At 38.7% G+C, this 24,998-nt stretch overlaps 1 protein-coding gene across 3 annotated transcripts; it reads right to left on the bottom strand.

Annotated features, from left to right (window-relative positions):
- Positions 1 to 20,111, bottom strand: HERPUD2 (HERPUD family member 2). Of its 3 annotated transcripts, none has more exons than XM_039714983.1 (8): positions 19,659 to 20,111; positions 14,481 to 14,558; positions 10,969 to 11,082; positions 8,890 to 9,044; positions 3,282 to 3,404; positions 2,636 to 2,959; positions 1,342 to 1,456; positions 1 to 1,005 (listed from the first exon to the last, which is right to left on the bottom strand). In XM_039714983.1, exons 1-8 carry the CDS (start codon positions 19,803 to 19,805, stop codon positions 844 to 846), a joined length of 1,218 nt encoding a protein of 405 aa, XP_039570917.1. In that variant the 5' UTR covers positions 19,806 to 20,111; the 3' UTR covers positions 1 to 843. The 3 variants fall into 3 exon arrangements, with proteins under 3 accessions (XP_039570917.1, XP_039570918.1, XP_039570919.1); XM_039714984.1 differs by having other exon boundaries at positions 1,342 to 1,429; XM_039714985.1 differs by lacking the exon at positions 14,481 to 14,558.
- Between the last annotated feature and the right edge of the window lie 4,887 nt (positions 20,112 to 24,998).

Here is a 24,998-nt window from a genome sequence, read left to right as displayed (position 1 = left end):
GTAATGCCACCATGATAACTTTATTACACTCTCAAATTAATCATATCCTCATCCTTAAGGAGGCACAATTTAGCCAAGTGCATTCAAATATGCATATAAACATCCAAAAGAGTTACCATAACAGTTTTTATTAAAAAACCTAATGTACATGTTTTGCCCTAGCACAGCTATATTCTCCTTAAAAAGTACTGTATGTATCAAACATTTAAGGTTTATCCCATCACTGCCAATTGTCTTTGAAGAGCTGTCAAATACCTCCAACTTTAATGAATGTCAGTACAGTCTCAAGAAAAAGCTCTCAGCTTTTTAAATGAAGAAGCTTACTACATTCTGACATGAAGACAACATGCCATTAACAAGTAACCCTTGTGTTAACTGCATTCTCTCAGGAATTACATAAGTTCCAAACCCCATGTGAGAATTCATACCCTGCATCAAACACAAGACTCGCTACTCAGGTAAACAGAGAGCATTTGGAAAGGTCTGTCAACATCGATACTTTTAACAGCTCTTTAAAGAGGTAATGGTGCAGATTACATACAAGCTCTTTGCCTCAGCGTAACACACATTTGAAATTAAAACAAAACATGGAAGACCAATATCTTTACATTTTATTCTTCAGAAAAAGAAGAATCTTAAAGAAAGCATTTAGTAGTCCACTTGTGCTTAAAATATTCAATGCATGAGAAAGCCAAAAGAAAAAAAATACACATTTTTGTACACCATGATCAAAAAGATAACATTATAAATTTTCAGAAATTGCACTGTATTTAGAACACTCTCTAGGATCTGCTCCACTTCTACGTATGGCTACTGAGGCTGCCTGACAGTTCCTTTTCCACTTTAATTGCCAACCTGTGGAGGCCCTTCAGGGATCAGTGATGTGAAGAAGGTTGTGATAAAGGACCAAGCAGAAGCCATGAATCCAGGCTGCTGCTCTGTATTGCCATCTTCACCTGCATCGTCTCCGTTGTCTTCATCAATCCCATCATCCATAAGTCGCTCCTTTAAAAACAGAAATTGAAGCAATTCAACTGCTTCTTTTCAGAATTCTGACACAAGGTAACCAGCAGTATCTTCCTACATTAAGTGACTTCACTCAGAACAACTTCCTGAAGTAACTACCATGAAGAAAGTCTGTGATTGCAGTAGAGACAATCAGTAATGGTCAGACTGGAGAAATAAAGAATTTAAGCAGCAGGCACAACCTGAGGACAATGCTGAAAGCCTTCTGGTTAAACCAACTCCATTCCACAAAAGATGGCTTTCTGTCCAGGCACCACAGCATACTTTACAATATAATACATAGGAGTCTCAAAAGACAAGTCTGCCCTTACTCACCATCTCTTCAAGATCAGGATTATTTGCATGTTGCCCATCACGGTTCACTTCTGCATTATTGGCTGCCTGTTGTTGGCCTCCCTCTTGCCTAAAGGGAAACCATCCAGCTTGGTGTCTATGTAAGAAAGCGGAACAGTTGAAAACCTCTCTTTTGAAAGGAACAAAGATTTTTCTTCTACAGCTAACTACTGCAGCAAATTCTGTAAGTATTTTCAAATGAATGAGGTTACATCTATTTTTCTGTATTTCATCCTTCTAGACTGAATTGCTATTCTTCAATGTCTGCATTAAGGTCTTGCTGTTCACAGCCCTCAGTTCCAGAAAACAAATAATGTACCACAATTAGGTGATTTAAATATGTAGAATATGGGTGTCTGCCCCATTTTTAAGTACGGGAGTTAAGTAAATTTTCAAAGTCATCCTTAATTTTCTTAGTTTAAATTCAATTTGCTGTGGAAAAAAGCAATTTCAATTTCAGCTAATGCCTGAATCACATCACCACTGTAAATAAAACAAGCCTCTCCTACGTTTCCAAGCATCTATATTCTGATTTCAATCACCTTACCGGTATGAAAGAACAGTTAGGACTGAGACTACAATGTAAGGAAACTCTCAGTGAATGACATCAGTCCAAAATACCAAGCATTACTTCTGTTTTCCACTTCTATTTACATCATTAAGGTACCTTCATATGCAAAAGGAAGCGATGACAACAGTACTGCTATTTCTCAACTAAACACAGAACGTGCTTAGGTCTTTATGACGTGTAGTTAAAAAATTTTTACATTTCTGTAATTCTACCAGATCTGGTACCCCACTATTATAGTACCACTGCCTTAACTCTGCCTAAGAAAACTTACTGCACACACTCTATACATTATTTTAGAAATATATATGAGCTTTGCTCTGCAATTTATATCCAAGCAGTAAGTTTAAGTTTATGCAAGTATATGCTTGACCTATGAGCTTCCACCCCTCACACCCCTGCTTTCTAAATTTTCATTCCAAAATGCTACATTTCAACAATACTGATCAGTTATTATCACCAATATGTAAGAACACTGTGTTTCAGGTGCAGGAGGTATCCAACTCAGTGTAAAAACGTTTTGAGAATTACTTTCTTCACATCCGTTTCTCTACTTGTTCAAATTCATTTTTTTAACAGACATATCCTACTGTAAAGTAGCAGTGTGTAAATTTTTGCACATGGATAATTTTTTATTTTAAATGGAATAAACATTAGCACCATACTCCACATCTCAGATCTGCAGCTATACTCAACTGTTGTACTCACAAATAAACCAGCAGCATGGCTCCCATTACCATGACAAACCGACTGAAAGAAGAATAGAAGTATACAATGCTCAGAAGAATTGCTGCTCTAGAGAACGTGTACATCCAGTCCAGCCAGTCCCGGTTGAAGTCCTCTTCATTCACTACTGGGCCACCCTGTGCATTCATTTGAACATTTTGGTTTACAGGCCTGTTTTCCTGGACAGCTACATTTGGCACTGCTGCAGGCTCATTTGCAGGAGCGTGTTCTGAATTTACAGCCTGGGCAACTGCAGATCTTGCTGGCTCAGTGCCGGAAGTCACTTGGGCTGAAACAGCAGCTTGGCTAAAAATTTAAACATAAACCTGGTTTGTCAAAAAACATGTACCATAATTACTAAGCCTGTCTTCTTTGCTACAGTACCAGATGTAATACATGTCAAAACAAACTGCATTTTCCTGTAGAGTATTATTTACTAAGACATTAATTTAATTCTAGTCCAAGACTAGATTTCATAATTTGCTGGACAAAACTAAGTCCAGTATCAAACAGAGTATAAAACAGAGCTAGACAAAATAAACACTGACATTTTAAAGCACATTTTTAAAAAGTACTTATTATATTCTTTTCACCAGTGGAGCTCAGTACTAAGATAATGCAGACTTACTATTGCATGTAGTACTGACGTACATACATCTGTTGCCACCATATCATCTGTAAGGGACTGAATGCAGGATACACAGAAAATCCAGCAGGAGCACCTTGGCCTGGAAACTGGTTGCCTATGTTGCTAAAAAACGATTTAAAGGAAAATATTCAGCTCTGAATTGTGACATTTAAAAAGCGTGCTAGTATTAAAAAACAATTAAAGTAGCATTTCTCGTCTCATTTGTTCCCCTAAAATAACACACTGAAATAACATAGTGAGATCATCCAACCAATTCCAAAAAAGCACTATATTTTCATAAAATAAATGAATAAGCGAAGTTATTTCCATAGAAAGAATATTTGCTTTTTTACTTAGTATGTCACTAGCTGCATCTCTAGGACAAAACAATGCTAGACATTTTTCAAGACTGTGCTAATTGCAGAAATTCTTTCATACCATTCCTTTCAAATTCAGAGGTCATCCTTAAAGGTCTACAGGAGGTCTAAAGGGAAAACTTACTATCTTCTACAGCTTTCTTTTAGAAGCAATACCTGAAATATCACTGTGATCAGAGACCTGAAGAAATAACATAAGCAAAGCAACAAACTAATCTTTCAGATACAGCTTCTGAAGATTGCAACTAAGAACATTGTAAAGGATTTACTTCCCCCCCTTCAATATTTTAAGCATATCTGATTCTGATTCACATGCAAGAGAGATAAAACTCCTGTACACAAGTTTTATGTTTGGTTTTGTCTGCTATTAGACTTCTTATCCTCTCTTACCTCCTAGAGCATATAGCATGTTTTGGCAAGATTTCCAACTCTTTCCCAAAAGATTTTGATGTAGTAAACCAGGACATCTTTCAGGACAGCATGAGAGTATAAAGCATGAAGAAAAGTTTATTCAGACTGCAGGTAGCAAAAGCTGAGACTGCTGTAATTGTACTGCAGACTACACCTGTTCCCTAAGTAAGGCACTCCCTGCAAAGATATCACCAAGAGATTTCATTAGTCTACCAGGCATTCAGATATACACGACATGCCCAGAAAGAAAGATGGGAGGAAGACAATAAAATCTTTTTTCCATGTTACACATGAATAAGTATTGCACTGTAATTCTGGACAAGAACCTGCCATGCAACTCCATGACCTCTGCTAAAACTGTTGTATTTGCATTTAGCCATAACCTATTCTGGCAACAGTTTAGGGGGGGAAAAAAGAAGCAAAAGTACTTTCCTGATACCAAACACAAACTGAGACAGTCACAGGCATTATTCAAGGTTTATTTCAAATATTGAAATAATTAACTAGTAGCCCAGCTGATAATATTTATTTATGCATAATTAATGTGTTGGAACAGCAAGGCCATGGAGCTACTGTTGAAAAACATTAATCATGATTTACAGTTGCAAGCTAAAAGAATGTGTTTTTCTATCTCTGGAACTGGCATACACTTGGAGATATAAGACTCCTCCACAATTCCCAAAGCATTTGACGTCAAAATGTAAAGATGATTCAAATAATCTACATGAGTGTCATTAAATACTGTGCTGAGACAAATCACTGAACGGTGTCTCAATTTCAAGCAGGTACAGCATCAGATGGGGTTTTGAACAGGCAGGACCACTCACTTCCACCTCAGTCAGCTAAAAGCAGCACTACTCAACTTGCCTGGGTGAGTTCTGAAGGAATTTGCCACTTCCTTTTCTCACATACAGATTTTAGGGTTCTTCCTTGTAACTGCTATGTTGACCTCAAAAAAAGTTGAGAGGCCTTAGGCTAACAGTTTGCTCTCACAGATACATCTTTTAGAAATATTACTGGATTTGAGCCTTGCCTTTCTTTCAAACTCTTTTGAAAGCTGCTTTCTTGATGCCTTAAAGCTTAATAGTAGATTAAGAAGCCAGTCAAGAAAAACCACAGAAGTTCAGTTATGTCATGCTCTTTTCTTTCACATGATTTCTTTCACATTCAAATATTGTGGTGGTTTCTAATATTTTTTTTCCAATAGCTTTTCTAGAAGACGTGACTTTTTGAGAAGAAAGACTTAATTTTTCAAGACTTGGCTCCATTAATTGAGCAAAAGTAGACTGGCTTACAACTGCCTTCTGGCTTAGAATGCTAACTAGTATAGCAGTATTTTCTTCACTCATCAAAAATCAAATGGAGGCAGATGTTGTCAATTATACAGCTATTACAGCTGCCACGATATTAAGTTAGATTATGAAATTCAGAAACAACTCTTTACACTGTAACAATGTACTTCAGTGAGAAGAACCTCCAAAAAGGGAGAGGATCTCCTCAGCAAAGCAAGGCAGCTTGCTGTTCCAGGAAAAAGTAAAGTAGCACAGTACTTTCTCCTCATCTTTTTCCAAAAGGGGGGAGAAAGAGGTAGGAAGCAGAGTATATCAAAAGAATGGCAGCAACAGTGTAAGAACAGAGAAGCAAACAGGATCTGTACAGGCATTCCAACTCTGGAGAACAAAGCAGAGCAGACAACAGAAGAACAGTTGGATAAGCCAGAAAACAGTTGAAATGGTAGAGGTAGCTTCAGAATATTCTGAAAAGACACAAAGTGCTTCTCATGATGGCTAAAAAACACAAACCTACTTATTTTGGTCTATGGAAGACACCCAAAGCAGCACTGAATTTGAAGGCAAGGTTATCACAAAGATACTGCTCACCACTAGTGAAAAAAACAAGAATTTTTATTCAGACTTAAAAGCCTGGGATATCAACTTCAGGTGGTATTTCAGTATCCTCTGCTATGATACCTGCTACTCAGAAGAAAATACAGGGCAAAAGTGACTGATGCAGCAATGTATTTATGTGCCAGGATATACTGCATGCTGTCAGCATGTCATTTTGTTGTTTGCTTTCAAGCATTACTGTGTGCACAATACAAAAGCATTTCACTAGATGGGCCACCCACATTTGACAAATGATTCCACTGCCTTGATGTCTCTTGTCTGTTTACTGTTTCCAAGTGCTCTCCAGTCTGAAATGTGAGCCCTGTCAGGGCTGAGCCCATAGTGTTCTGTTGGTACCTGTGCAGCACAGACCCTGATCCCCAACAAAGTCCACAGGAGCAGACAATGCTGTGCTTGCTCCCCACAACTAAAGAATCACTTGGTACATACATGAACTACTTCCCCAGTCCCACCTCAAGTTTGGATTTCTAAAAAACAGCGTTTGCAGAAGCTTAAGAGCAACAGAAGGTTTTAAATGTTTTCCCTGTAATACTTCAACAATCTGAACTAAATGCTGTTTTCCCAAAGTATGTTCAACTCTCACACTGCAGCTCTAAGCCAGGAACTGAAAAAACATCAAAACCGTAATTTAATCATCTAACATCCACACTACTTATTTGTGCAAGTCAATCAAGCATTGCAAAATACCCAAGGAAACTGCCCTTACATAAATTTTCAAACCCCTGGAGATCTTTCCCTATCAGTAGGGCCTATATTTCATCATGCAGCTAGAATAAAAATTGTTTAGTCATGAAAATAAAAGAAAAATCAACAAAGTAACACCAGTTTCAGCTATGAATCTTCATTTTTCTAGCAAGTCTTGATCTGCACATAAATTACATGAAAGCTAGATCCCATTGCCTTAAATGATGTTTAACTGACAGCTAAAAAAACAGAGGGAATTTCTTACTGCTGGAATATGCAGCAGAGCCTAAAAGCAAAAGCAGATGCATCTGAAAAGACTACTGAAGCATTAAAAAGGGTTCTTAAAGGAGCAAGCAGAATCCAGCAGGCACTGGGCACAGATTATTTCAAGTTGAGCAGAGCCAATACCCAACAGTCTACAAAGATCTACTTCAAGGTCTGACAGCATTCCATTAAAATGCTTTCAAAAAAAGGCCTAGGATTATTGAGGTTTATTTTGGCATTTCTGTTCAGATTAGGAATGCACTCCTGGAAACCTCCAGTCACTTGCTCTTACTACAGTTCTGTTTGCAACACAGAATGATCTTGGAACACCATCTGGATTCCTTCTGGATTACACAAAATTGAAATATGTGATTTGGGTGCACTGCCAATGCACCACAAACACAAACAAGACCCTATTCCAGCTAACTAAGCTAGAAATAGTCCAACTAGGACTGAAACCCCTGAAATATGTACAGTCATGTCAAGTTCTCAGCACTTCTTTCAGTCTACAAAAAGTCTATTCCTCTCAATCCACATTATATGCTAGACATAGCAAGTCACAGTCTTCGTATTTTTAATGTAAGTTATTCCTTCTTTCCAAGACTGCAATGACTCCCAAACTGACACAAGTTAATTCAGCCCAAAGACTAAGTAATGGTTCTGCTGTCTTTTTGAAGTCCACAGCCTATTCAGTCTACCACACTTTACAAAAACTCAATCAGAATATGTCTATGTGAAAAGCTAATTAGAAAAATGTTAAAACTTCTTACAGATTAGTCATTCACACAACACATAATAAATTGCTTCTGGAATTAATTCATTACACCAACAGCAGTCTTGACAGTCAACCTGGTGTCACCTAGCTTTGTCAGAAGGGCAAGTATGACCACGTCATACCGAAGATGCATTCAGTCAGAATAACATAAGCCTCCGCCCATTCTTGCCAGCAGATAGTACATTTCAGATAATTAAAAATTAACAGACTCAAGATGAAACTAGCAAGAAGAGGAAAGTCTAAGTTAACTCTAATGAGACCATGTAAATTAAACTGAAACTGCTATGTTTTAACAGCTCTTGGCATCTGTTTTCTTCCCAGCAACAGAAGCAATGTTACTGTTAGCACACTCATATCTTAGGGGGTTTTGTTTCAACATTCTCCAAAGTAGGTTTCTATAATCTATACAACTCTGGGAGAACACCTTGTCAGAAAGGAAACTTGAAAGTGCTCCCTGAAGAAATGACAGGTATCATCTCAGAACACACCATCCTCCTGTTTTCCCCTTGGAAAAAGCTACTATTACTGCTATTAACAAAAACATGTTTAAGCAGCTGCTAAGGTCACATGGGTTAAAATTCCTAAAGCTGCTTTTTAAGCACAAAGGACAGAATTTTAATATTTATGTAATAACAGACCTGATCTAGATTTGGTTACCTTTCACTGGTATGTATGAAAATCCTTAAACATTCTGTTGTAGATACACAAGTACTCAAAACACCAGCATATCATTTCTACAGTTGAATCAAATACGGAGAAATTAAGAATTACATCTCTTATGTGTAAAAAAAAAAAAAATAGAAACCATCATATTCTGCTAAGAATTTAGTGCTGATTGCTGAAATAAAGGACAGAAAAGGCAACCAGAAGAAATAATTCTATCAGTTACATTACTAACTATATCCACAAGATATACTAAAGCTTCACTTGCCCAAGAAAATTGAGGGCAGGAAGCATAAAGAAAATATTAAAAATATCAGCCTAAAGGAGAGCACTAAGAGCAGATACCCTTTGACTTACTCTTGGCTAAAAACACTAATTTTCATACGAAAACTTTTCTAATGCAACTTATGCTTCAAGGCAAACTAGGCAAACGGTTTTTCAGACTGTGAAAGAAACTTAATTGCAACTGAACATTTAAAGCACTGTAAAGAGTATCAAAGAGTGAGGATTGCTTCAGTCTCACTTACCCTTGCATTAAATAAGGGAACTGGTGGCTTGGCATGGGATTGCTGTGTGCTTGTGGAAGATTACGATGCCTCACTCCATCTGCACTAGTGTTCAAAGACGTAGAAGCTTCTTGGTTTGTGGGTGAGGCAGCAGCTGATCCAGAACGGTCTAAATTCTTAAAAATAAATATAATCAAGGTTGTGGATCTTTGGCACAGTTATAAGATTTACTACTGTGTCTTAAAAAACTACTTTCTTTAATGTTTTGTCACAAGTTTTAATAAGAATGTAAACACTGGGTAAGTCTTCTGTGGTTTTATTGGTTCTGGCAAGCCTTAGTAAAAACAGAAATTCAAAATTGCACTCAGGTGCAAGAGGGGAAAAAAAAACTTTTCAGAAAGACTCAACACTTGATAGTTTCCAGAGAAAACCACAAGTCACTGGGAATCACAGTTTCAAAAAGCTGAAGTAAACTAAAAGTTAATTGAAAGAATATTTAGCAGGAACAAGAATTCTAGTGGCTATTGTTAACAGAAGTTAGGATATTACTGACTTCAGAGACAGTGGCTTAAAACACCATTCCTCCATCCTTATCTTTAGTTACCCCTTCTACTCTTCACCCTCTTCACTGTGCCAGCTGCCAAATGCAAATTGCTACGCTCACTGCTGGAAGGAGGCTATCACTGAGAATAGGGAAACATCTAGGATATATTCAGGCTCCAAGGAACACACCTGCAACCAATGTCAGACCTCTGATACCTGGCTTCTAAACTGTCACCATAACAAGATTACAATGGGCCATTGAGATGCATTATTTCAGTTGTAATAAATCCCCAAATCCTGTTGCTAAGAATTACTGTAGTATTTACTTAGTAAAAAATCCTCTTTAACTTTGACAACTCAGGAAGTGAGGAGGTGCAATTACTTAAGACATCTATACCACAAAGAACACAAGAAAAATTTACCACTAGACAGTGGGGGTGGGGAGGAATGAAAATAAAAAACAAATAGAAGGACAAAGGCTATTCAAACTTTGGGTTTAGGCTGTTTCCTCCAAAGTATTATGAACTTAGCACTTTGCAAACTGCCTGCTTTAGGCAGTCATTAGTACAGTCATTCAAATACTACACTGACAACTGATGTACACAGCAATAAAACACTTGCCAAGCAGGCCGACTTTAAACAGAACTATAAATACAGCCTTTGAAAAGATGTAGCCACAGTCCCCTCTCTACCATTGCTTAAACTGCTCGTGTTTCTGACTGTCACACAGCAGCCTGACAGAAGCCCTACCAACAGCAGAATGAAGACAGCTTCAAAGGGCATTTCCCATATGCTGACAATCCACACACCTCAGATGAAACGTACCTACACTGGTATTGTACATATCCCTTTCTGACTAACCTTCAAGGGTTGGTTAGTGATACTGCCAATTCTGGAAAATAAAGTTCAACAGAAATCATAACTGCTTTTAAAACACAATACAACCAAAGACCATCATTTTTGGAGGGTGTGAAGAGGGGAAGGCTCAAAACACCATAAACAAGCATCCTCTGTAAACAATTTAACCAATAAAAGTGTTAAGAACACTTCCTACTGTTGTCTGCCTTACAGATGCTACAACTAGGTCCAAGTTCATCCATAAACACTGGCCAATTCCTGTCAAACAGAAAAAAACCTGGCCATGTTCTACCTTTATCTCATGAAAATGGCAATATTTTGACTGGTCTCTCTTAAATTTTCACAAAGTAAATCTCAACTAGTTGTTCTAAAATTCTGAATATATTCCGCAAATTCTGCCGAAGATACAGGGACATGAAGAGAAAGGAAAGTGTACTTTTCAATACAGTGTTAAAAAGAAAAGGTAGCTTGAAAAAAGTAGTGCTTTATCATCTAATAAACATAAATATTACAATTTGAAAAAAGGTCATCTTTTAAAATAAAATCCTTAAATAATCAAGTCTAATTGTACAAATTCGTATGGCATGCTCTACTTTCCACACACCATTTTACAGATATACATAAAAAGTTAAAAGATAAATTAACAGCAAGTTTCCTCAGAGTAGAAGGAATTCATGTCCTGTGTATGAAAAAACTCACTGAGCTACTGCTGGAGGTTGACGCTCCGTGACCTTCTCTACTGGTGCTGGGTTTTGGAGAACTTGGGGGTGTCCGAGATGTACATACCAGGTGAACCATATGATATTCATCTTGCTAAAAATTAAAGAAATCAAAGAGCTAAAGCAACAACATTGGAGAAACTTACAAGTAAAAAAAAAGTCTTCAAAAATTCACAGTTGTAAGCACTAAAGAAACAGTATACAAAAGAGACCATAAAGCAACACTTGAGTCCAGAACAAGAGAATCCTATTGTTTCACACAAATGTCTTCTTAGAAGCTGTCCACAATAACATATGGAACACGGACTTTATCCCAGTTTGCCCTAAAGCTGTACTATAGCAGAACCAATGGAAAAACCCCCAGGAAAAGCATGAGGAAGTGTATCACAAGCTTCAACTATTATTTTGGAAAAACCTCACAACTTTTACAGGGCTCAGTTTACCTAAAGTTAGGAATGCTTACATTTGCACTGAAGTCTATGAAGAGTGTTATTGAATAGAGACATCAGGGTACATGAAAATATAGGCAATGGAATTCCACAAGCAGACCAAGACAAGAACAATGTACCAGCCATTGCATTCACCACTGCATGTCAGGCTTGAACTAAGCTTGACTTAAGCCTGACATGCAACTGAAGGGCCCCTGCAGATATTCCATGCCCATGGAATGCTATTCAAAGTGCTAGGTAGGGCTTGAGTATTCCCTAATATTTGAAAATGAGGAAGCAAATGCATGCCACCACTTGAAGCCGTGTAGCAAGGCCATGCCAATTCTGCTGGAACATGCTCACCCCAAATCTGAAGGCCATAACTTCAATCTGAAGCCATTTCACTGTACCAATAAAACACTCCCTTACATGGCCATAGCAACACAACAGCTATGCCTGCATATCTAAATTGCACACTGCAGCTTCCTCAGTAACTAAATTTTAAACAAGAGGAGCAACAAAAACACCCCTCTATCCTCTCCTGAAATCAGCATGGTGCAGGCAAGCTGCCATTTTTAATGAGATGACATTCAGAAAAATCTGCATTTGGAGGGGTTTTTTTAAACGATATATAAATGTGCTATAACAGCCATTTACCCATTTTTATGGTTTTGATCTTTAGGAATCGAGAAAACTAGATAAATGCTTTTACACACCACTGTGCATTACTTCTAGCACAGCCAATGAACACTCAGTCATTTAAACTCCTTCCCATGAACCAGCCCCTAACCCCAAGCACAGCCTCACTGCTACATTAAGTGTAATTTCCTACCAGTCATTGAGAGCAAGGATCAGAAAGCACTGAACACAGGTAATCAGCACTTTGGCCACGTCAAAAGCCTTTAACCTAACTAATCACCTTCTTCCTAGATAAGGATTTATGCCCCTGGGAAAGGCAAGGAAAGCTGGACATACCACTGGTTAGCAGGCAGCATACAGCTTTATTCAATGTGGCAGTTTATTGTAACATACTTCTATTCCTATGGAAGGTGTTGGACAACACTGTGCTAGAAGAGTGTCACAAGTTCCAGCCTTGAGGCATTTTGTATCCGTGACACAACACCAGTTAGTACCAAGGAGCAAGTATCACACAGCTAGACTCATCAATTTATTAAGTCCTCAGATAATATTAGGAATTTATAGATAATCCAGTAGGAAGATTTTGGCAGAGAATGAGACTGAATTTAAGTTTAATCATATTTTTCCAAAAGCTCTCAAAAGCTTTAGCACTAAAACTCTTCTCCCAACACAAATTTCTAACTTTGTGCTTAAGACTGGTGTGTTTCCAAATTCGCTGAATTTCTTTAACTACACCCAACTGCCATTATGATATTAAAGTATTATGCCAATACTTTGAAGTCAAGTACAGCCCCTGCATGGTGAAGGAAAACATTAGTTACAAAGTTTCTCATCTAGCACATGAACAAAATTTGCAATCTTGTTTTCTAAAGCTAGTGTGTGGCAAGTGGGCCAAGTGAATTTAAGGAATTTGGATTTAATTTTGTACTTAGCAAGCAAAACTAAGCTTTGAGATAAGTTCTATAAGTACTTCCTTGAACATTTAAGCAGTACAGGGCATACACTGGTTTGCAATACTCCAGCTTCCATTTTCTAGTAATCCTGTACATAGTAAACTGCAAATATTTTCTTTGGTAAGAAGTTTAATCCCATTTAATAAAATCTATTTCAGAATAAAGATTATTAAGTGTTAGTCTGCTGAAGCAATACTCAAGACTCCTCTGCATCTGTTTCTCCATCTTAATACTGAAGTTCGGGTGCCCACTTTCACTAAAGCACCATCCACATTTGGAAACTTTCCTCCACAGAGGTTTTAAAATGTGACCCACACACTCTTGCAGCCTGTAGATTAATTTTTACCTCAATACATTACAGAAAACTATCCTTACTGACAGCTGGGTACTGTATTATGGAGTTCATATATTTCATAGGACTACAAACTGTTACAAGGACCCAAGGCATTTCCCCAGTAACAGCTATTGATTCATCCTGAGCTGTTTACAAAGAATTTAGACAACTCAACATAAGGCATCATGCTTCCTGTCACCATCAAAATTGAAACAAAAGTTCTTTAAAATCTACCCTAAATATCTTGTTCTACACATTTTTAATAACTTCCCTAACTTAATGAAGTCCTTATTACTTGGTATGTTCAATCCAAGCTATTTGAGCCAGTTTGAAAACCAAGTGCATGTATTTCAAGACTTCCTGCATGAGATGTCACACATATTCAGAACTGGGATCTAAATGTTGACTGAAGAATCCAAAATTAGACTAACAGGATTATTTGTTCCAATAGGAACCAACAAAATTTTTTTTAAAGTATGAAATGAAAAGAGCAAGAACCAAAGTTTCAAACATCACTGGAAATGGTTAACAGCTGCCAAATTAAAACCAAGGAAACAAAGAGCCTCCCCAGGAAATTATTCAGGAATTGAGAATTCTTGGTTCTCCATAATTAATACATTACTGTTTATCTGCTTATACAAGTTCCACTTTTGACATAAAGTTTGGATTTAAACCTCTGAGAATTTAAATGATGTCACAAATGAACACAAATATGCTGTAAAATTCCATTTATGTGACAGTGGTAACTGTCAAGGCCAGGTTGGAGCTCTAAGCAATGGAAGGCCTAGTGGAAGGTGCCCCAGACCAAAGCAGGAGGGCTGTAACTTAGAAGATCTATAAGGTCCCTTCCAACACAAATCATTCCATGATTCTATGATACAACATATCACTTGCTTGGGACTTAGCATAGCCTACTTTCTCTCCCACCAATTGGAAACACACCTCCTCAATTCACAAGTATCATAATCCTACACGCAAGTCTTACTTGAAAATACATTTTCCAGAACATATCAATATTATATGGTTACATCTCTCAGTACAACAATGAATTTTAAGTTAAATAACATACAAATCTAAATTCCTATTTCCAAAAAACAGGGTTTGATCAAATATTGTATGGTGTTGATATAAAGCTTACTTTTCTGAGAACATCTTTCAGCTGCAGATGATCAGGAAGCAGTCTGCCAGAATACACCAGTCTCTGATCCTTTGTAGACTAGGAGATGGGGACAAAGAAAGGAATTTAGCTCTTTTCCTGCTGCATAGGTATATAGCTGGAGACAAAAGGAATTTTCTCATCTGCAAATGTTAAGTCAAATCACCAACAGACAGACTTAAAAACATTTCAGCGGCTTCACAAGACCAACTCATAAATCAATTCTGAGAAAGAATTATGCTATTAAGCACTCAGCAAGAGTGCTGTAAAAATTAACAACACTTAAGGGTAAACGCTTGTCAAGAAAACTTTCCAGTGCATTAATTCCCATCTTTCAGTGATTTGTTCTTTACCCTGCTCCTGGTCCCAGTCACCTTCTGAAAATATAGATGGAAAAGTGGCTGGGGCAAAGAAAGTTAGGAGAACAATGGAATGCCAAATAAAATACACAGACGAGCACAAATTTCAGTCTTTTCCAACAAGGACTTTCTGTTATTAATCCTTGCCACCACCCTCAAAACCCTTGCATAGATGGAAAAGTGGCTGGGGCAAAGAAACAATGGAATGCCAATTAAAATACACAGAAGTGCACAAATTTCAGTCTTTTTCAACAAGGACTTTCTGTTAGTAATCCTTGCCACCACCCTGCAACCCCTTGCAGAAAAAAAACAAACCAAAAAGACACAAAACCAAAACCAACAACATTACAAAAAACAAGAAGGAAAACATTAAAAAGCAAGAATCAGCAAAAGCTTTTTTTGTATGGTAGCCATCCAACTTAGGTAAGCTTTTTTCCTATTCTTACAGTTTCACAGTTTAAAACAATCTAGTGTTGTAAACAAAGACATTTTTTTTAACAAATTATATACTGTTCGCTGTTCATATTTTACTAACTTTGGACTATTCCACACAACAGAAATAATAACACAATTATTTGAAAGGAAACCATTTTAGGTCCTACAGTAAGATGTCCAGTACACTAAAACAAGGAGCTTACTAAGTCAAACAAAATAAAGAAAAACAAACAAACGCTAAACGAAGAAATCTAGCCTAACGCTAGTGGAACAAACATGCATTATCATGAACTATTTGAAGAATTTCTCCATCATGCAAACACCAAGCCTTACACCTCTCCTCTTCCTATCTCAGCCTTCTGCTGCCCACTCTGCAGTCTTGTCCACGCTAATACTAAGACAAATAGCTGAGCCCCAGATCTCTGTGATTAGGAAAAGCTTTCACAAAAGTTTTGACTTTTTTTTTTCCTTACAATAGCCTTCTACAGATCCCAAACAACTTAGCAGAAGATAGGAATGTTAAAAAACTGTTTGGGTTTTTTTTTCCCTTGGAAAAAAAGGTCACATCACTAGAACAAAACAGAGATACTCAAAGCAAATAATGCTAATAAGTACTCAGTAAATCTGAAGCTTTAACTTTTTTCCCAAAGCCACACTAGCCATTCATGATTAAACACATTTTTTAAAAAAATAACCTGCCACATACTGTGCAGAAGTGTTTATCACTTCTATTTAAGAGTAATTTTCTCTACTGTTTTGCACTTTTCTGTATTTTTAATTAGTGGCCTCAGGCAGTATTTTTATGTCTCCCAACATTTTTATGTCTTCCCAACTAGGGAACTAGTTATTTGCAACTCAAATTGATAAAATACTGCAATACATTCAACAATAATGTTGTACTATTTCTATTTACATTTAAAACAAAAAAAATGCCTGACTCATATCAGTAACTTCATTTAAGGTATACCATTTTGTTGCTCCCTTCAAGCATGTCCAGGCTACCAGCAGAGTGCAAGCTTGCACTCTGTTTGGGAAAGGACTGAAAAATCAGAATTTAAGCACCAAGATTATAGAAAACTTTAATTTCCTGTAAATTGGAGACTTGTTGCCTTAGACTGACCAGTGCAATCAGAAGAAAAATTTTAAGAATTCTAGTTTCTGGGTCCTGAGACAGATTATGTGGAGATTAATAAGAACAGATAAGCACTTAAAGCAAGGAAAGCCCAACAGCAAAACCCCCTCAAACTCCAAATCTTTAACTCATCACCCAGCATAGCACTATAATGCTGTTTTGCCTGTCTTATTCTGATGGAGCTTTCTACATGGTCACTTTCAATTGTTCTCTCCAGTACCTCATGAGCCAGTCCCTCTTCCAGCCCCTCTAATTAAAGTATCTCCTCAAACAAGATGCAAGTTACTTTTAAATATGAGTACGTTACAGAGGTGAAACTGGTAAGATTGAAACAGCCCCTCAATGCGTTTCAACTCCCTACAAAACCACAAAAGAAAAAGTTAAACATATGTTGAGTACTTTAATGGGGAAGACCAGGCCTTAAACCCCATGCTCCTCCCTTCATAAATTAAACAACTACCTGAGAACTAAAGGATTATCACTTGCAATTCTCAGGTTGATAGCCTGCAATTCTGAAATGGACTTTTTTTTTTTTAATGCAGATGGAAGAAGAGGTAATAGATGTGGAAACACAGTAGTTCACATATATGCCAAAGTAAATGGAAAAGGCATCCAACTCATCCTCTGCCAGAGGAAATTTCACTACCACACCTCCTGCTTCAAGGACAGGACGCTCACTGCTAGCTGAAACACTGTGATAGAAAAACACCTCAAACCACATAATTAGAGTAGCCCCATTTTCAGAAGAAAGCACATGGCATGAGAAAAAATTATTCTAGACCCTAGAATGAGATGGGAGACAGTCTGCAGATCAAAATCCAAAATGTATGTATTCAAAACTAAGACCCCCCAGAGCTACTGGTCTGGAATTTTTTCCTGAATTTTCATGCAAAACTTCTTTTGCAAGGCTTAGTCCAAACTAGCTATACCCAGCACATTATCAAACACCAAACCTAAGACAGTGTAGCAATGTTCTGTAGGAACACAGGCAATCTCTGAGCTGCACAGTTGCAGCTACTAGACAGGTATTATTTTAGTTCAATAAGCCTCTCTCCCATTCGTCCATAGCTAATAAAAATCCCACCAACCACATCTAGTTAGAACTGTAGGCAAATGGGAAATGAGAAATAGCAGTTTTAAATTATTGTTTATGGGTGTAACCAATGCAGCAGTTAATGCACTGAAGGTAGGCTCTGCCACACTGAGACACCCAGGCTGATTTGACAAGAGCCTTGTGTTATTCTACGTAACTATTCCATTTAGGGACACTGTAACTGCAGTACTCTAGCTGTGAAAGCCGGTCCAGTCAGGGAGCAAAAGTATTGACAAACATCAATCTGAGTTAAGAATCACAATTTAACACCCTTCTGAACCTATTCAGCTTATTCAAGTACTTACTTTGCAAAGTATATCAACTTTAATAACAAGTAAACCAATCTAAATCTGCCTGTATTTGAAATTTGTATGTATTAAGGAAAGTAATTTACACAAATTAATCTGGAAAAATCCCAAACAACACCACCTCAAGACCCAACGTCTCATTTGCCTATTCTAATCACCTCGCTTTCTAAATACTCTTAATAAATTGTAAATTTAATTAGGACACTTAAACACTCAAAATATATCAAGCCAAAAATATACTTTTTGATTTTACTATACATAGGAGCCGTCCTATTAAACACCTTTCTCCTCTCCCATGTTATTACTTTAATTTGAAAGGTCCTGTAAAATAAAAATACCGTGTTCAGTTATTACTTGAACTGCAGTAAATCCAAATTAAATTGGAATTACTGAGAAGTTCTCATTAAGAAACCCCCCCATTCTTTAACCCAGAACAAACTTGGGTATGCTGAACTAATCATGTAATATCGAGAGGCATGCTGAGGAATCTATTTTCAACAGAAGAAAGATTTTTCAGGAAACTGAAATTTAACACTATACTACTGTTTAAAGCCTACAGTGCAACATGAAAACCTCTTGTTCATTAAGATTCTTTCCTTTCAGGAGCTGAATTTAGCATGATCATTCACAGGATGAGTAAGAAAACTAGTGCTTCAAAACACGTCACTGGAGGAAATTCTAGTGAGGAGAACAAAGTAGCAATCAGCTGGAGTGGTATTTTTGTTTTCCACAGCAGATAGGCTCTTTCAACAGAGAATTACCCACAGCAATAACTATATTCACAAACTCTCACAACTGTTTAACAGATGTCAATGTACCAGTGACACAGCCCAAGTTGTTGGCTGCTTTTCTTCTTTCTCCAAAAGGCAGAAACCCTTTTTGAGACAAAACAAACATTTTACTTACCTATGTAAAAAAAAAAAATCAACAATGACAGTAATTTTTCTATTAAATTAGATGAAAAATAATTTAAACTATAAATGCCACCTTCTTCTGGTGTTTTCTAAAGCCAGGCTGTAGGCCCCACAGGCTGCTGCAGTTCTCATACAGTTCTCTGGAACAAATTTTTAAATATACTGTTCTGCACGACTGCCATTCTACACACATACAGTATTATCACCTATTGCCTATGCTTTTTTCATAGCCCCTTTTAATTGCCACATTTACAATTTAAGAGAAAATCAGAAATAAACCGTATACCCCTCGGAAACAAAAAAAGCTATAGGTATTAAGTTTCAAAATACAGTCACAGCTGTTATACAAGCTGGTATAACACTTGAGGCAGCAGAATGTTCAGCACAATCTCAAGAAAAATAGCTGTTCAAAGAGGAAATAATTTCGGAGGTTGTTCAACTACATCATTTCAAATAATTTTACGAACAAACATCTATCCGTTCTACACCTCAGTGAATTCTCTAGACCGTGTTAACCCTAAGTATATCACTTGTACTTTAGAACAGACAGAACTCTTAGCCAGTGCTCTGGATTTACAAAAGTCAGTCTCAAATTCAGTTAACTGAGACACCTAAATCTCAGTTCCCAAAAGAAAGATAAGTGAAGCATTAGTAAGCATCTTTAGCGATATCGCCTTTCAGGATGCTACACTGCGATCTTCTCACACGACGTAAAAGAGCAGCTTCATGTTTGTTACACCGCCAACTTCCCTGAAAGCAGAGGGCCGGCCATCGCCTTCACGCAGGTCACTCTTCGGCAGCAGGGCTCCTGTTTGTGAACAGGAAGCCTGTTCACAACTGGCCTGACCGCCTGTCCCCAAGTCGCCGCAGCGCCAGCCTTCCCGACCAGGCGAGGGAAAAGGGCTGGCCAACAACTCACCGGCTTGCTGGGGTACACCTTGGAGAGGTGGCACTTCAGCTTGCCCACAGTCCACTCCAGAAAGCAGCTGATGGTCTGGTCGGTGTATTTCTGGTTGGGGGCCTTGATGATCAGGGTCACCGGGTGCTCCACCACGCTCTGGTCCATGCTGCCCGCGGGGCCGGCCGGCCCTGCCCCGCTCTCCTCCTCCTCCTCCTCCTCTCGGGGGGACCCTCCAACCTTCGGGGGGCTCCGGGCGGGTTCAGCGGCCGGGGGCGAACTTCCCGGGGGAGCTGGGGGAGCCCATCCCCGCGCCGGCACTCCGGGAACCGCAGCCACAGGAGATCACAACCGCGTCCGCCACGCCCAAGGAAGAAGAAGCAACGCGGCACCCGGAACGCACGGCTCCGGGCCGAGCCCCTCCGGCCGCTGCCGCCGCGTAAAATGGAGGCCGGAAGCGGCGGCGCCGCTGCCCCCGCCCCCCGCCGCTCGGGGGCGCCCGCGGGCCGCGATGGCGGGCGGGGCTGCGGCCGTGGGCCGCGGTACGGCGTGTGGGCGCTCGCCGGCTGCTCGGGTCGCTGCGCTCATTCACAAGAAGGTCTCAGCGTCTGGAAAGCTGAAATGCTTCTGAGCATAGGAGTTAAAGCTGTGCGGCTTGTGTGTCTTGCCTCCGTCACCGTTGCGTGGGAATGCCGCAGTGTAGTTAGCCCAAATGTCCTTGTTGGGTCATGAAATGCTATTTTATAACCAGATTGGAGGCCACTGAATCACAAAGAATCACCAAATCACAGAATAGTTCGGGTTGGAAGGGATGTTAAAGATCATCTGGTGCCAAGCCCCTTGCCAAGGGCAGGCACATCTTGCAGTAGCACCAGGTTCTCAGAGCCCCATCCAGCCCGGCCTGGAGCAGTACCGGGATGTGGCATCCACAGCTTTCCTGGGCAACTTGTGCCACTGCCTCACCACTTCACTGCAAAAATTTCCCTCCTCGTGAATTTAATCTAAACCTACTCTCTTCATCGATGTGGCTTTTCATGGAAGAAAATACCTTAAAGGATAACCATCAAGGTGGATGGATAAAATGACAATGAATAAGGGAAAAGTTCAGTTCGTTGTACTTCTACTGAGGTTTTACAATAAAATTTCGCCTCATTAACTTGACAAAAAATTTTAAAAGGTTATAAAAACCCTGATTGTCTCTTGAATAAACAAACAATGTTTGCTTCTATTCCCTTCTGTCATCAAACACTGTATGTAGCTACAGACAGCTCAAGAATTTCAGACAGGTTTGATTTTTCCAGTAGATAGTGTCCCTTTAATGCCAAAGAATCAGACCTTTAATTAAGCTGGAAGGAGGCATGAAGAAGTTTGCTAATAAAGAGAGGACCATAAGGAACTCCAGCTTCTGAAGGGAAAGATAAAAAGAAAAGCCTGAAGGAATATCATTAGCCCCCAGGACCTATTTCTCCTGTTTAAATAAAACACGGATGGAGACAACTAATGTTAGAATTTGCAAAAGCAGAGGAAACAGTCCTTATTTTTATGTTCATTGACTTTTAATTACCTTTCTGTACACCTTTGCAAACCTTATGTCTGAGATGGAGCATGAGACCTCAAGTGTGTTCCTACAGCACCTGTTGTCTTTGAGATGCCTTATCAAATTGTAAATGTGGACAACTGGTACTTGACAGCCCCTTCAGTGACGACGCTTGACATGCCCATACCAGCTTCCCAGTTCCCTCCCTTGTTCTATAAGAGCAATTGTTTGCTCTTGAAATTCTGATCATGCTGTCACTACCAGAGCACGTACTTGGAATTCCTGGGAATTTCCAAGAATAAGCTGGAATTTCCAAGAATAAACTAGAATTTCCAAACACCTGGTAAATATTTGTATGTAAGGCAATGGATCAGCTAGCTGATCCTGGGCACTTGGGAGGATTAATTTGCAAAAATCAAGGCAAATAGTCCATAGAATTTTTCATTCAGAGCAGTTGAAATCTTATAGCTTGACAATTTGGTGGTCTGTAAATACACACAGTATTTCTACAGTGCACATTTTAACTGCTATACAAAATTTCAGACTTGGGATGGCTGAGAAATCTCCTGAGTTAGAACCTGAGAACAGTAAGATCTCTTCTGTCGTGGCATTTTAGAAGCTGCATGGTGTGCCAGCTCTGTGAGCAGATCCTGTACTGTGCACAGGCCCATGGGGGTCAGCATGACACTTGCAACAATCTCATTTTAGGACTAAAACTTAAAACCTTGTAAAAATGGCTCAGCATTAATTTATGCTCCGGAAAATCAGACTCATAGAATTATAGAATTATTTGGGTTGGAAGGAACCTTAAAGATCATTTCAAACCCCTGCCATGGGGGCATAAATGTCTTTCATTGTGGGTATCATATGAGTCTGTTTGATATTTTTACATGCAAGAAATTATGTTGTTATTCTTAATACTTCTCTGGCTTGACATACTTTGACACATCCACAGTAATCTTTTTGCATATTTCTATTGTCTGTGACATCTCTGTAGTTCAGAGGAAAAATTATGGTAAATCTTTAAGAATGCCAAAACTTTTCTTTTTTTGTAAAGGAATTCATGCATTAAAATGTTATAAAAGACTGAAGGATCATCTTCTGACTCTTGAAATGTCTGAAGCAGGTACCTGATTTGAGCGTTGGGCCTTCTTATACAGCCACTAGCCTATCCATGAGGAAATTCATAGCCTATGAGATCCTGCATCTCCAAGCTCTTAACTAAGGCACAGAAGATACACGTATAATGAAATTATTAGAGAGCATCCAAAGAGGGCCATGGTGACCGGTCTAGAGGGGGAATTCATACCAAGAGTGACTCAGGTTACTTGACTGGAGGAGACTGAGGGGAGCCCTGATTGCAGCCAGCAGATTACTCACAAGGAGAAGCAGAGGGGCAGGCACTGGTTTCTTCCCTGTGGTGACCAATGATGGGGCTTGAAGGAGCAGCATGAATCTGTGCCAGGAGAGGTTTAGGTTGGGCAACCACCACAGAGTGACTGGGCGCCAATCAGGCTCCCCAGGGAAGTGGTCACAGCATCAGCCTGACAGAGTTCAAGAAACGTTTGGACAATGCTCTCAGGCACATGGTGTGACTGTTGGGGTGCCCTGTGCAGGGGCAGGAGTTGGACTCGATGATCCTTGTGAGTCCCTTCCAATTCAGGATATTCTGTGATTCTAGTCCATGCTGATATCCATTTATCATGCTGGAATACATCAAAATCTCAAGTTCTTGCCGGTAAAATACCATCTCTCTTTCTCAATTATTTTTATTAATTTATTTATCTCCTGATAAGGTAGTATACAGTATAAAAACTTGGATCATTTATTTTGTCATTCCTCTGCAGAAGCCAGCAGGGCTCATCTTAGGCGCTGTAATGTGAAGTGAAATCACAGCAGTTGCAAGCTGAGTTACAAGCTGAGTTGCAATGAACAAATTCAGCCTCTTCTGTTATTTATACTAATAGTAGGGGTCATGTGAAATGTCTGACCTGTATGTGGGATGACAACCAGAAAGAACTTGAGAATCTCTATGCTCAGACACATCAGTTTTTTCTAAGACTTTTTAAAAACTCTGCCTTACCATGAAACAATCACAACAATTCCCACATTCCTTCTCCAGAACAAATGACTTTGAGAACATCAATATTTCAGTCCTTGCCAATATTTTTTCTTATAAATTACAGAATTTACATTTCAGTTAATGATTTGGAAAACTTGATTGACGGGGAAGAAAGAGTGGGTTTGTGCTGTTTTTGTGTTTGTGCTCCATTCAGTTGTATACATGCAGCCGGAGTGGTTTATTCCTTAAAAAAACTAAGGGAAAGGTCATGTTCACATGGATTTTCTCACTCTGGAAGTGTGTGTCATCTCCTCAGTGCTAGAAATATTACAATTCCCAATAGTGCTGTAGGAATTTCCATAATAGATTTCCGTCAGGAAAAATGTCTCTGTAAGCCTTTTTGTTGCCATATTAACAGCACTGACAAACAGGTTTGACTACATATCTTTTGACAAGAATTATGTGATTTATCAGTGGTATTTCTGATATTTCTGTAAGCAAACAAGCTGAAATTAATATGTTTTTAAATATAATAATGGGCTTCTCAGTTTGTTTTTTTTTCTTTGTTTTGTTGGGTGGTTTTTTGTCAGGACTTATGCACTTATATTTTCTATATGTACCAGTTGATCCTTCCTCTAAACTTTTAACTCAGTGGCCAATTTCCATCAAACATCACAAGGGGTAGCAGTTAGATATTACTTGAAGGCTGCAAGAACTATGGGGCTATTAGGAGAGAGAGAGAGAGAAACTTTACAAAGTATTCGTTGATAAGAAAGCTAATAATCTTTCTCCTTTCTAGCCACCAGAGAATTCAAATGGAGCAGACTGGCAGAGAAATATAGAATTACTTGTTTTCATTTGCAAATCATATAACAAAGAGACAGTTTAAGGCCCTACAAGTCTGCAAGGGGTGGCAGGCAAACATTTGAGAACATGGAAATGGGCTTCTGAAAGAAAAAGAAAAATTATTTCCAGTACTTAATTTAAAACATTGCTAAAATGGCCATTGGAAATATATCAAAACCTGCTATTATCACAGGGTTTTTTTTAGATGAGCATTTGTTTTTGCAAAAAATACTATTTCCATTTAGCAAATTCCTTGTCTTTTTAAATTTCAAATAATTCTAAGACATTATGAGGAAAATTGGAGCCAAATCAGCATCTCTACAAAGAATGATGTCTTGCAAAGCAGTAAATACAGGAAAGTCTACTGATACAATTGAATTTCAACTTTGAAAAGCCTCTGACCTTACTGCCCACAAGAGGCTACTGATGAGATCAGTGCTGTGATCCGGCTTCTGCTTCCATCAGTAGCATTCTTTACTCATGTGACGCCCCATTAACATTAAGGGACCTATCAGTCTGCCCACATGAAAGAAATTGTAGTCAGCTCCCACAAAGACACTGATAGGGTACTATATGATAAAATGACACTGAGACCTGAAAACGTGTTTCTCACTTTAAATGTTTCCTTGTTTTCTGCTACTTGCTCAGCTTCCTTTTGAGGTTTATAAGCCCTTTGGAGCAGAGACTATTTTCCCCAGTGCCTGGCTGTAGACCAAGCAACTTGTGCTTTATGGACATGTATGAAACATGAGAGGTGCATAACTGTCTGCAGGAACTGGGGCTTCTTTGTGCATCATGGCACAGCCCATGCAGCCCCACAGTTCTGGGTCCATAACCATAGAAGCAATAAACCCAAAAGGATCTCTCATAATTTGAGAACAAAGCTATACTTAATTAAAATAAGAAGAAACAAAGT

This window comes from Passer montanus, unplaced genomic scaffold (genome assembly GCF_014805655.1).
Source record: "Passer montanus isolate IOZ18808 unplaced genomic scaffold, ASM1480565v1 scaffold32, whole genome shotgun sequence".
Classification (NCBI taxonomy): Eukaryota; Metazoa; Chordata; class Aves; order Passeriformes; family Passeridae; genus Passer; species Passer montanus.
This window is presented reverse-complemented; position numbering and strand designations above follow the sequence as displayed.